This window comes from Malaya genurostris, chromosome 1 (assembly GCF_030247185.1).
Source record: "Malaya genurostris strain Urasoe2022 chromosome 1, Malgen_1.1, whole genome shotgun sequence".
Lineage (NCBI taxonomy): Eukaryota > Metazoa > Arthropoda > Insecta > Diptera > Culicidae > Malaya > Malaya genurostris.
Window position 1 is genome coordinate 3673874 of NC_080570.1, and position 13590 is coordinate 3687463.

The 13590-nt window shown below is 39.6% G+C and overlaps 2 protein-coding genes across 4 annotated transcripts in view; both read right to left on the reverse strand.

The window, feature by feature from the left end:
• LOC131430060 (cadherin-89D) overlaps positions 1 to 12293 on the reverse strand; it is a 56295-nt gene extending 44002 nt beyond the window's left edge. For both annotated transcript variants that reach the window (XM_058594699.1, XM_058594707.1), the window contains exon 1: positions 11805 to 12293. In XM_058594699.1, coding sequence (XP_058450682.1) covers positions 11805 to 11886 — 82 coding nt within the window. In that variant the 5' untranslated portion in view covers positions 11887 to 12293. The remainder of the gene's footprint in view (positions 1 to 11804) is intronic.
• LOC131430071 (uncharacterized) lies at positions 3707 to 5537 on the reverse strand. 2 transcript variants are annotated; one of them, XM_058594728.1, is made up of 4 exons: positions 5288 to 5537; positions 4974 to 5196; positions 3984 to 4913; positions 3707 to 3917 (listed from the first exon to the last, which is right to left on the reverse strand). In XM_058594728.1, the coding sequence occupies exons 2-4, from the start codon at positions 5025 to 5027 to the stop codon at positions 3744 to 3746; spliced, it is 1158 nt and encodes a 385-aa protein (XP_058450711.1). In that variant the 5' UTR covers positions 5028 to 5196; positions 5288 to 5537; the 3' UTR covers positions 3707 to 3743. The 2 variants fall into 2 exon arrangements, with proteins under 2 accessions (XP_058450711.1, XP_058450703.1); XM_058594720.1 differs by having other exon boundaries at positions 4974 to 5537.
• Positions 12294 to 13590: the final 1297 nt, after the last annotated feature.

Genomic DNA, 13590 nt, shown 5'->3' on the forward strand with positions numbered 1-13590 from the left:
TGAAGAAGAAATAGAAATCAATAACTGTGTCATCCAGTCGGGATTTAGCGGAGTGGAATGCCGTTTACCAAAAACGATTTGCAAAAAAAAATTCATTTAATTGTCAAACTTACCAGTCTTGCCAATTCATCAGTAATATTGTTTTACTGAACGGTTCAGATGCAGAAACGATTATCATTCTTTGGACAATAAACGAGTCAGGGTAATTTCGTCAAACGGATCATTTCACCGAAAAAGGTTGACTTTCCGCAATAGTCGGCGGCCTAGACACCGGAGATACTCGCGGTCATCGGTCGTGCCTTTGATTTATGCGGCGACATGGATGGATCGAAATCACGTTTTTAGATAGCTGGTACGGCGTGCAGAGAAACAGAACCATAATCAATAAGCCTCACATGCTCCTTGGTTTTGCGGACGACTTTGATATTATTGGTGAGGATCGCAGAGCTGTGGAAGAGGCTTTCGTTCCCCTTTAAGAAAGTAGCTGCGAGAATAGGGATGATGATAAACTCTACCAAGACAGTATCAAGTACCTTATGATCGAAAAAGAACCGAAACTGTATTAAAAAACGCAAAATTTCAATTTTTAATAAATTTCTTTATTATCGCCTTCAAAGTACTCTCCTCCTGCGGCAATACATGCATGCCAACGCTTGATCCAATTTTCCATACAAGTTTTATAGGCCGCCGAAGGTATGGCCTTTAGTTCACGCAGCGAATTCTTTTTTATGGTCTCTATGGTCTCAAAACGCGTTTCCCGCAATGGCAATTTGAGTCTGGGGAAGCGGAAAAAGTCGCACGGGGCCATATCTGGAGAGTACGGTGCTTGGTTGATGATATTGGTTGAGTTTTTGGCCAAAAACTGTGACACAACCAACGCTGTGTGAGCCGGCGCATTATCGTGAAATTCAGCTTTTTTGGCACCAGCCGAGAAGCGACGCGTTTCAAACCCAAAACATCAGTTAAAATGTGCTCGGCAGATCCATAAGAGATGCCCAAGAACACAGCAATCTCTCTAATCGGTACAGAACGATTTTGCAACACGATTTGCTTCGCCGATTCAATGTTTTCTTCAGTAACAGCTGTTGTTGGGCGGCCAGGGATCTCATCGTGATCCAAGCTAGTACGACCACCTTTGAAGTGTTTATACCACTCGTATGCCTGTGTTTTTTCCTAAGATTCGATTCTCCAAAGGCCTTTTCTAACATTTTCAACGTTTCGGAACACTTAAATCCATTTGCAACACAAAATTTGATGCACGCACGTTGTTCTAAATTTTCATCCATTATAAAAATCGCCACACGAAATTTTTACAACTTCTTTGTATAGACGCCAAACAAAAACTAATCGTACGATATGCGTCAAAATTTGACACAATGTGTATAAAAGTGTTGCCAACGTTGAGAGAATAAAAGTTTACCGATTGGACAAGCGCGGGAATTTTGAAATGAAAATTCCGGTTCTTTTTTTATCATAAGGTAAACAAACTTGCGAGCATTTGCAGGCTTATAAAATACTACAGTGGGCTGGACATGTAGCACGAACGCCGGAAGAGAGAATTGTCTACGTGATGCTCCGCGAGAACCTGGAAGAGGTCGTCGACTACGGGTGTGCGCAATCGAGAGTGATGGACGCGCAGCCTCTCGCCACGCCACGAATTGTAAATTTCCAGAATACTCGATCTTGAGCACCTGGCGGCTCAAGATCGAGTATTCTGGAAATTTACAACTCGTTTGGTCATGTTTCGAAGGGGATGTGCAACATTAAAGTAAGTAAAGTAAGTAAAGTAAGTAAAGTAAGTAAAGTAAGTAAAGTAAGTAAAGTAAGTAAAGTAAGTAAAGTAAGTAAAGTAAGTAAAGTAAGTAAAGTAAGTAAAGTAAGTAAAGTAAGTAAAGTAAGTAAAGTAAGTAAAGTAAGTAAAGTAAGTAAAGTAAGTAAAGTAAGTAAAGTAAGTAAAGTAAGTAAAGTAAGTAAAGTAAGTAAAGTAAGTAAAGTAAGTAAAGTAAGTAAAGTAAGTAAAGTAAGTAAAGTAAGTAAAGTAAGTAAAGTAAGTAAAGTAAGTAAAGTAAGTAAAGTAAGTAAAGTAAGTAAAGTAAGTAAAGTAAGTAAAGTAAGTAAAGTAAGTAAAGTAAGTAAAGTAAGTAAAGTAAGTAAAGTAAGTAAAGTAAGTAAAGTAAGTAAAGTAAGTAAAGTAAGTAAAGTAAGTAAAGTAAGTAAAGTAAGTAAAGTAAGTAAAGTAAGTAAAGTAAGTAAAGTAAGTAAAGTAAGTAAAGTAAGTAAAGTAAGTAAAGTAAGTAAAGTAAGTAAAGTAAGTAAAGTAAGTAAAGTAAGTAAAGTAAGTAAAGTAAGTAAAGTAGGTAATTTAAGTTAAGTTAAGTAAGTCAAGTAAGTCAAATTCGTTAAGTAAGTGAAGTGAGGTTAAAACCTCTAGAATTTAAAATTCTAAATTCAAGCTCATGAAGTGAAACCCATGTCATATAAACGGACTTGAACATATTCAATTCAATAATCGAAAACAAACTTTCAAAATGTTTAAATTTTGATATCTGTGAAAGTTATGCAATGATGAAAAATTTTTTTGACGATATGACCGACTGTGTAAAATTCCAAAAACAATTTCAATCAACCTAATTTAGGCTCATTATAATACAAGCTTTTTATTCAAATGAACCAGCTGCATTTCAATTAAAAACTCAAAATGAGTGGACAATGAAGCAAGCTTCACTCTAATTAATAATCAATCAGCTTGAGATGTTGCCAAACGTATCCTTCTCTTCGTACTAAAACATCACAATCATCTCGTTTCGGGCCGACACCCAGCCCAGCTAACGGCAGGTGTGACACAGAGCGACACTGACAGCAAAAAAGGCAACTGTGTGAGAAAAAAAACTCGCGCTCTGTTGAGTGAAAGTGTGCGCCATTGTGTCTGAGGGTTTTCCTGGCGCTATCATTCCATCTCGCCTCCGCAGTTGCGACAGATTGAAACCAAGCTCAAACTAAGCGTTGTATTGAAGGTGCGACGCAATTCATTAACCCATTAGTCCCTAAAAAATTAAAACAGTAGGCGCATGCATTCACGACGACGGTGACGACGACGACGATGATTTTTACTGGGCCTACTGCGATCGTGGTGTTGTTGTTGGTTGATGAAAATTCCTGCCCCGGCTCGGTGCGTTTCAGCTCTAATTGGGTGCGACCTAAGCGAACAGTTTCCCATTCCAGTTATCGAAACCGAAAGGTTCAAAAAGTCTCATTGATGCAGCCTCGTTCGGTTGTATGGGCGTCAGGGCAAGCAAACACAACGAAAAACATACAAGGAAAAAGAAATTTTCTGCGAGAAAAGTTGTAACAATAGTCATAAGTTGTAATAATTATGAACACTTGTGTGTTCCTTCGCGGCCTTCGCCCCCTCCCCCAAACCTGGTCTGAAGGCCCTGAGCGCCCTCTGCGTGGTGAACAATTGAGTGCTGGATCAAGAAGTGGCGAAAGTGCGAATGGGTATTGTTCCAGCTGTTCTCACGCATTAACGTGTCTTTCTTTCTCCCGACGCCCGGCATCGTCTTTTCTCGGTTGGATACGATCATTGTTGCGTTCAATTGACGCATTATTAGCTCATTCACGTGTGAACTAGGCAGTGCGAGACGAATTTCAGTACTCGTTCCAACGAAAAAAGAAAAATCAGCGAAAGTTTTTTTTTAATCTTTATTTGCTTAGAACGAAACACTTCAACACGTTTATCAAGCCTAATTGTAATCCAACAAAACCTGCAGATGGGGCCAGGATCTTCGCACTGGTTCCAAATCGTCATACTGAACCCGTTGGAAACCTTGCAACCGATGAAACAGCAAACACGAATCGAAAACCAACTGTCGCAGACAATGCAGCTTTTGGTTCAGATCGGTTAAGAAGAGAGTTTCCTGTGAATCAAAGATAAATCAGACCCCGAGTGAAAAAAAAAACTATGACACCACCCCCCAGCTCACCAGTTGACAGCCGACCAAAATCAACTTCTGCAACCGGTTGCTTGGATTGAGTTCCTGCAGAGCGTCGGCCGGAATGGCAACGCCTCCCAGTTCGAATGTGCTCAGATTGGGGAATTTGTCCAAGTGTTCGAAAATTTGTTGAGCCACAATGGTTCGGGCACTGAAATGCACACCCAGCCTACTGACGTTGGTGATGTTGTTTGCGATGAATTGCATCGATCGTGTCGCATCCGTACCGGTAGTGTGAATAAACAATCGCTTCAGGCTGTCCACCTTGAAGTAGAAATTAGACTCGTCCGTTACGTTGATCAAGGTAAGGTTCTCCAAACTGGGAACGTTGATCGGAGGTGCCGTTGGTTTCGTGTACGGATAATAATCACTGATCAGAAGCAACTTGAGCTGCCCTAGAAGCGATAGTTTTTCCAACGCCTTCGGATTGTTGATGTTCATGTCGGAGATCACCAGATCGGTCAGATCGGTTGCATACTCACAGATCGCACCGAGCATAGATTCCTTGAGACCCATTCCCAGGGGAATATATTTCGCACGGGTGTCGATGAGTTGCAGTTTCCGGCTTCGAAGCAACCGTTCGGAAACGCAAGATTCAAGCCGAAGATCTGCCATATTGAAGTACAGTGATTCGGCGTACTCGGAAATCAATCGGACGACATATTTGACAATCTTGAGTCGTGCCTCGGTCAAAGGGCTGCCCAAATTGACCTTCAGTATAATGCTGTAATAGTCACGATCGGATTTCTCCAGAATCTGAACCATTTGCTTCAGTCGCAGGAGTGACTCATTCAGGCTGACCACCATCTTGAACCGTTTGATGTACAACTCGGAGAAAATAATCTGATTCCATCGGCGACAAACCAGCGCCGCAGTTTTAATGTCCATCAGTGGTAAATAGTCAAACACGTCGCAAAGTATCTGCAATAAAAAACAAAATCTAGGAAAGTGAAACAAACTCATCACGGTCCGGTCACTAACCTCAAATGGCATATCATTAATACCGAGCGGCGGGGAAAATTCTGCGACTTCCATTTCTATTTCTTTTTGTCACGTACTTTTGGTTTGATCCCTTTTTGTTTTGGATCAGGTTTTTTTTTACAGCCCACTTTCGCAAGCTCGTTTCGTGCGGCAACTTCAGATTTCGCTTGAATATCACTTTTCACCGAACGTGGAACGTGGTTTTTTTGACATCGAATCAACTCTAGAAGAAAAGGTAAAATCTTCGTAAAATTCAAAGTCGGAGGAAACTGCGTCAATGCCAAGTTCGAATCGCCAAGCGGATTCCTACTAACAGCTGATTTGACGGCTTTGTTCTCACTGGCAGTTGTTTCTTGTTTTGATTTGCTAATACGACAGTCGTTGAATTCATTCTACACCAGGCAGGGGCAGGAGGACGATGCCAACAAAATAAACAGCCGAGACCGGTGGCGATTTGTTGGGGATGAATTTGTAAGCCAAAGTGCGCATGTCCATCAGCTGACCGAACGCGTTGTGTCGGAAAGGGTTCAAGCCTCGGGTGGGGATTTCGGTGAACAAAAATATTCGTTCGGCCTTACATCGAAATGATTCGAAGAAAAGTTTGAAGAAAGATTGCTTAGGAAAACAAAAGCACTTTCAAATAATATAATAAAACAATTTTCTTATCTGTTCACTAATCGATTGAATTCATCCTTTCTCGAGATTCTGGGCATCGTTTGGCTGTGGAACGGGTCATTTCGTTGAGAGCCGTTTCATCAAAAGCCATTTCACCGAAAGCCGTTTCACCGAAAATCATTTCACTGAAAGCCGTTCTGCATTATATCGCTAGTTTCCCAGCTAGAACAAAATTTCTGAAACAAAGTGAAAATTAGGTCCAAAACACCACTGCGTACGATTTTCCATATAAGGATTACTAACAGTCCAGTATGGAACTAATACAGACTGCTAGAAGATGGCAGGACCGGTTTTTACAAACTTTGATTCAAGCTATTTCCTATCGATTGCGATTGAATTTCATTCGATCCATCTTCCGATTCTTGAGATAAGAATAGATGAGTGTGTTCGAAAATTGTGTTTTGATGAAGAAAACCTACCAACCAAAGCTTCGTTTGTTCCGTAAAAACTCGATACTTGTTAAATCAAAATTTTGTAATATTGATCTGGTCAATCAAAAAGTCTCATCATAACAGTTGAGCTAATTTTGACACAAATTTAGGTAGATCTAAAAATTTACAGATTAATTTCGTCGCTCATTCCGTAACATTTCCGGAACCGAATTTATCGGCAGTAATACATTTGATCGTGATTATCGAACCTTTTGTGGACATCAGCCTTCATTGGGTAAAATTTATGGATTGCAAAGAATGTCGGTTACGTCACTTATACGATAACTTCACCAAACTAGCAAAAGAGCTTAACCTGATATTCGTGAGGTTGAATTAAGAGCTAAAATAGCTAAAAAAATTGTATCTCCAATACCAAAGGAATAGCACAGAAACAATGAAGTGAAGAATATAGCTATTAAACCTATATATTTGAATTATCTTTGAGGGAACACGATTGACGGTTTCGAAAAATATATTTCTTTTTTTGATGCATACCGAATGAATGACACAATAAAATAAAACGATGAAAAACTATTTTACTTCTAGCGGCTAAAAGCAGCAGATGCGCCATTTTTTTAGAACCGCCTGCAATGGTTTGTCGGTTACGTCACTTATACGATAACTTCACCAGAATGGCTTGCAAACGTGCCCAAGTTTATTATAATAGGTTAAGATATATGAGGTTTTGTCAACCCTTCAAACTAGTCTAAGATTGTCTAAATCGGTTCATTAATTTTTAAGAAAATTAACGAAGGCCATTTTGCAGAAGGACATTTCATTAAACGCCATTTCACTGAAACCGTTTCCTCAACAGTAATTTCTTCGAAGTACATTTCGGCGAAGACCGTTTCGTTAAAAGGCATTTCGCAGATAATCAACTCTTCGAAGACAATTACGGCTACGGCCATTTAACCGATGGCCATTTCACCGAAGGTCGTTTCGCCGAAAGCCGTTTCGTCGAAGGCCATTTCACCGGATTTGATAGAACGATTCAGTAAATTTTTTGTGTGTCGTTTGGAAACGAGTTTAAAAAATGTGAAATTACTTTCTTGCAAAATTCGAATTACGATAGTAACAAACTGGGTCAGAACCATTTTATCAGATGTCATTTCGCCGAATGGGTATTTCACTGCAGTTTATTTTACTGAATGTCATTTCTCTGGAGAACATTTCGCCGAGTCATTTTTTCGGATGCATCTTCATCGAAGGCAATTTCGCCGTGGACCATTTCACCGAAAGCCATTCCATCGAAGGGGTCGTTTTGCCGAAGATCATTTCACCGAAAATACCATTCTCTGGAGGTCATTTTTCCAATGACCACTTCAACGAAAGCCATTGCACGGATTTAAATTTTTTCGAAAGCCATTTTGTCGAAGACCATTTCTCCGAAGATTATTTCACAGAAGAATTTCTCCGAAGAACATTTCGCCGGAGGCAATTTCCCCAGATAAATTTTCCGTAAACCATTTCACCAAAAGCCATTTCACCGAAGGGCTGTTTTGCCGAAGTGCATTTCACCGAATGTCATTTTGCTGAAGATCACTTCAACAAAAGTTAGCATTTTGTCGGAGACCATTTCTCCAGACTATTTCACCGAAAACTACTTCATCAAAGATGATTTTACCGAATGTCATTTCTCCGAAGAACGTTTCGCCGAAACTAGTTTTTTCGAAAGCATTTTCGCTGAAGACGATTTCCCCAAAACGCCATACCTTCGAAGGTCATTGATAAAATCGCCGAAGAAAATTTCGTTGAAAACTGAAACTCGTCTCTTCGAAGGCATTCCAACTTCAACTGAAGCTCATTTTGCCGAAGACCACTTCAATGAAAGTGGTGGAAAGACCATCGAAAAAAAAATATTTTACGAAATTCGTTTTTTCTCCGAATGCTATTTCCCAGAAATCTGTTTTACCAAAGATCAGTTTTACTGAAGGTCATTTCTTCGAAAAACATTTCGTCGAAAGCCTTTGTTTCGGAAGCATATTCACCTAAGAGAGAATTTCCCCAAAGATAATTTCGCAGTGGACCATTTCAACGAAAGCCATTACTTCGAAGGTAATTTCTTCGAAAGGCCGTTTTGCCGAAGACCATATCATCGAATATCATTTAACTGAAACTGATCTTGCCCAAGATCACTTCAACGAAACTCATTCCATCGGAAAAAAATTTCGCAAGCAGTTTTGTCGCAAACCATTTCTCCGAAGAATACTTCACCAAGATGATTTTACCGAAGGTCATTTCCCAGAAGAACATTTCGCCGAAAGTAGTTTATTCGAAAGCATTTTCGCTGAAGACAATTTCCCCAAAGGCAATTTCGCCGCGGACCATTTCATAGAAAGCCATTTCTTCGAATACCGTTTTGCCGAAGTCCATTTCATCCAATACCATTTCACTGAAGGTCATTTTTCCGGAGACCACTTCAACAAAAGCTATCCATCGAAAACAAATTTTTCGAAAACCATTTTGTCGGAGACCATTTCTCCAGACTTTTTCACCGAAAAGTACTTCACCAAGGATGATTTTACCAAAAGTCGTTCCTCCGAAGAACATTTTGCCGAAAGTAGTTTTTTCGATAGCATTTTCACCGAAGGCAATTTCCCCAACCTTTAAAGGGCCGTTCTACCGAATATCATTTCACTAGAGGTAATTTTGCCGAGAGCCATTTCAACAAAAAGCCATTTTTACGAAGGCCATTTCTCTGAAGACTATTCCACAGGAAACTGCTTCTCATAAAATAATTTTACCGAAGGTCATTTCTCCGAGATCATTTAGCCAAAAGTCATTTCTTCGAAAGCATTTCCGCTGAAGACAATTTCCCCAAAGGAATTTCGCCGTGGGCTATTTAATCAAAAGCTTCGAAGGTCATTGATAAAATCGCCAAAGGCCATTTTGTCAAAGAACATATCGTTGAAAGCTGAAAATCGACTCTTCAAACGCAATTTAGTGTAAGACCACTTCGTCGAATACCATTGAACTGGAGGTCATTTTGTCACTTCATCGAAGATCATTTTTCATTTTCATTAAAGATCATTTTACCGAGGGTCATTTCTCCGAAGAGCATTTCGCCGAACGTTTTTTTTCGAAAGCATTTTCGCTGAAGATAATATCTCCAAAGACAATTTCATCGTGGACCATTTCAACGAAAGCCATTCCGTCGAAGGTCATTTCTTCGAAAGGCCATTTTGTCGAACACCATATCATCGAATATCATTTCACGGAAAGTGATTTTGCCGAAGGCTACTTCAACGAAAGTCATTCTATCGAAAAAAATTCGTAAGCAGTTTTGTTGGAAACCGTTTTTTCAAAGACTACTTCTACCGACGGGCATTTCTCCGAAGAACATTTCGCTGGAAGTATTTTTTTTGTTGAAGGCGTTTTCGTTGAAGGTAATTTCACCAAAGGCAATTTCCCCAAAGATACTTCCGCCGTGAACTGCTTCACCGATCATCATTCCTTCGAAGAACTGTTTTGCCGATGATCATTTCACCGAATACCAGTCCACTGAAGGTTATTTTGCTGAAGAGTACTTCAACGAAAGCCATTCCATCGAAAGTAATTTTTTTGAAAGACATTTTGTCAAAGACCGTTTAGTCGAATACTATTTCATCAAAGATCATTCTGCCAAAGGTCATTTCTCCGAAGATCATTTATCCGAAAGTCGGTTTTTTCGAAAGCAATTTCCTCAGAGGTAATTTCGCCGTGGATCATATCACCGAAAGTCATTCCTTCAAAGGGCCATTTTGCCGAATACCATTTCACTTAAGGTCATTTTGCCGAGAGCCACTTCAAAAAGCCATTCCACGGAAAAACAATTTTTCCGAAAGCTGATTTGTCGAAGATCATTTCTCTGAAGACTATTTTACAGAAAACTACTTCTCCAAAAATCATTTTACCGAAGGTCGAAGCGTTTACGCCGAAAGCAATTTTCTCAAAGGCAATTTCGTCGTGGGCCATTTCACCGAAAGTCACATTTTTTAAAGATAGTTCCACCGAAGATCGTTTCATCGAAGTTCATTTCGTCAAAAGCCATTTCGCCGAAGATCATTTCTCTGAAATGAAAGCTATTTTGCTGAAAGTGTTTTTTTTTCAAAAACGTTCATGATTTCGACATTTCGTTCAAAATTGATTTCAGATTTCCAACCGTAAATGATGTCATTCGAACTAGTTTCGTTGCGCTAAAATGATGCTTTGATTGATTAAAATTACATCTAACATTCAAGCATTTTGACACAAGTTTACTGTAACAGAGGAAAAATATATGCCCAGAATTTTATTTTTTATCGTGCATTTCTATAACAAAACAAAAAACTCTGAAAAATTCGCAAAGAAAATCGCGTTACTTCGCCTCAGTGTATGATGACTTTTCAAGATCGAAAATTTTCAAACTTACCCATATCCGATTTAGCTGAAATTTTGTGTGTCGACTTTTTTGAGGTGCTTAAAATTCTAAAAACTACCGCTTCATGAAATTAGAGAAGACCCCTAGATATTGACACCCTAATATTCAAATTCGGTCAAAAGCTACTTCGCTAACTCTATCTCATCCGCCTTCTAGTCTAAACTTGGCCCCATCCAATTACCATTTGTTTTTTTTTCTTTTTCGAACGAAGCCGAACGCTCTTTCCGAAATACGCATTTTATATGTCGACAACAATTTACTGTGAAACTTTGGAAGGGAAGGAATTATATCCGATTGGTAAACTTATTAAACGAATTACCCGGACTTTCTGACTTCGATTTCACATCAGGTTAAAAACACTTTTCCTACTCGAAACTTGATTGAAAACGTTTCAACTTTTAGAAGGGCTATTAGCATCTAGAGCATTACAAAATTTCGTTAATTTATTTGACAACGTTGTTTTTTTCGGTTTAACAATACTAAATAAAAAGTCCATTATATTACTTTGAATACAAATAACATAAATTACAATACCAGTAACACTGACGACAATTTCTTTGCAAACATTTCAAATAAATAGCCTTTCAGCATCATTAGGCATTATTCTTCCCCCTAAATTCTGCAATGCAAAATCCGAAATAAAACCATTAAAACGTCCAAGCAACTTCGAAAAGGCGTTGTTTCGTTCGCCCGATGACTTCCCTCTCCCGGAAGAACGCAAAAAAGAAACATCAAAGGGGTGGCACTGGTCTCGAAGCGAAGACCGAAACAACGCAAAATAAAAACCATTCAGGAGTCCCTGGTTTCTTCCCTCCTCCGTTTGACCGCGCCGGAAAGAAGAGAATCATTCCACACACTTCGGAATTGCGACTCGAGTGCAGTTTTGAATTTTCCCCTCTTTCACGATAGTCCCGCATTTTCTCGATCACAACAACCTCATCACGTATCGGTTCCCATTTCGCAGCTTGTTTTGATCGTTCCTGCGTCTTCCAAATATGCCAAGCACTCGAGAACGAGCCGAACCTGTTCCGGGAATGGTCCAAGCAACCGACCGGTTTTCTCGTCATGGCCTACTAAATTGTAGTAAAAAATGAAATAAAACAAGCAGTAGTAGATTTCCCGTCCGACGGTGACGGGACTTGCTGTGGGCTTGCGGCTGACTGCAAAAATAAGCATTGGATGCAACTTGTTAACCTATTTGTTGCCTGCCAATTGCGCCTAGGCCAGGCAGCGCCGGTGTGTGACACACTTCGTCCCGGTTGCGAATCAGGTTTATTTTTTTTTTTTTCACTGACCCATTTTCCTAGGATGACTTCAAATACCAACCTTTGCTGGGTTTTATGTTGAAAATTAGCAGAAACAGGAACAGAGCTATCCGAGTTAGAATCCTCATCTTTTGGTGGAACATTTCTGGCTTCCCGTTTCACTAATTGCACTTGCTTCTGTGTTGTTCCACTTGGTTATATCACATTAACAATTTTTTTTCTCTCTCTTTCATAACATTCAATTGATCTCTTTGCTTCAGCCAGATCGATTTCCATCAGCGAACATTTTGACTAATTCTCTCATTATTTTGTAATTTTCGATGATTTTTCCAGTACTCATCTCACTTATCTTTTCATTACACTCTCGCACTGAACTGACCGAAATTCGTTTTTAATTTTTTTTTCTTTGGTTCGCCCTTCCTTTTTCGGTGTCAGGCAAGCAGACCTCCGCATTAAAATGACGTCACAGTGATTCTTCGACCGTTCGAAACGATGGCTGTCGCGACCGAGAACCGGAGACTAAAGTCAGAAAACGGTCCACTCGGATCGGTTGGAGTTGCGCGAATAAATCCACCAGTAGAGCCTCTCACCGGCGGAGGCTTCTTCTTCGGTGGCTGTTGTCGCGAATGGCTAGCAAAGCAAACTGCACACGAGCGCCGAAAAAAGCTCGCTCGCTCTTTGCCGACGTCGAAAGAAAGTGGACGCGCGGAGAAATTTGCTCGGCGAACCGTTGGCGGCTTGATCGCACCGCACTAGCGGGAATTGGCTCGGCGTCGTCGCGTGGCTCCGAGATCCGTCCGAGACGGTGACGCGTGCGAGATCGAAAATTGGAAGCTTTTGCTGATTTGCTGATCGGATTTTCCCATCGGTAGCGAGTGGAGCGTTTGAAGAAAGCTTTTCTTTCTATGGGAGAGTTGTGGAGATTTGCGGCATTACGGTTGGGGTTTCGCTCGTAGTTGAAACGGATAACAATGCGAGTGAGTTATTTTCACTGTTTAATCGCGTCGATCGAAGATTGTTGCTTTCGTCTCCATACAGATTTTGCATTCCTTTTTCCCCTTCAGAAATGGATTTGATTATCATCATTTTAAAATGTTCAAGGAGCGTAGAAGCACATCTTCGAGATATGTTTTCGACGAGGTTTTCAGTGTTCCCGAAAAAAACTACTTCAAATTCCGAAAATGCTGTCCTGCAGGTTTGTTGTTTGTGATGGCCTAGAAATTTTCGAAAAGCCTTACAAACTAAAGTGGCATCACCAATTTCCTTCTTCAAGACGCGATCGATTGATAGACACATTTTTCTGTTATTTTTTCGGTCGATCTCGCATAAAAAGACTTGAGTGTATTAGTATAAAATGGGAGCAGTGTTTAAAGTGGTTGGTTCTTCAACTGTTGTTGTTTTTTATCAGTAATTATGTTATTTATATTTTTTGTTGTTCTCTGCTCCTTTCGAATATATTTGTTTTTCTTACTATTTTGCAATTTTACTCTTCAATATTTCTGGTTTTGAGTAATTTATTATGGTTTTTATGTTATTTTCTGATTTCACCAAATTTAACGTTATTTTTCAATTTCGCTGCTATTTTCGGCATTTTTGCATTTTCATGCCGCTATTGAAAGAGAGAGAGAGAGAGAGAGAGAGAGAGATTGCCAAGTTCCACCTCGGGCTTTTCCTTGCTCTCCAAATAAATAAAAAAAATACACAATAGTTTTTGTTATATTAGACAGTTTGTATATGTTTGTAAATATCCTCTATACCACAGTTTTGAAATGCTTTCTTGTTTCCTTTTTTGTTTGATGTAATATTTTTCTCATTTATTACGATATCTGCATTTGTTGTTATTGATT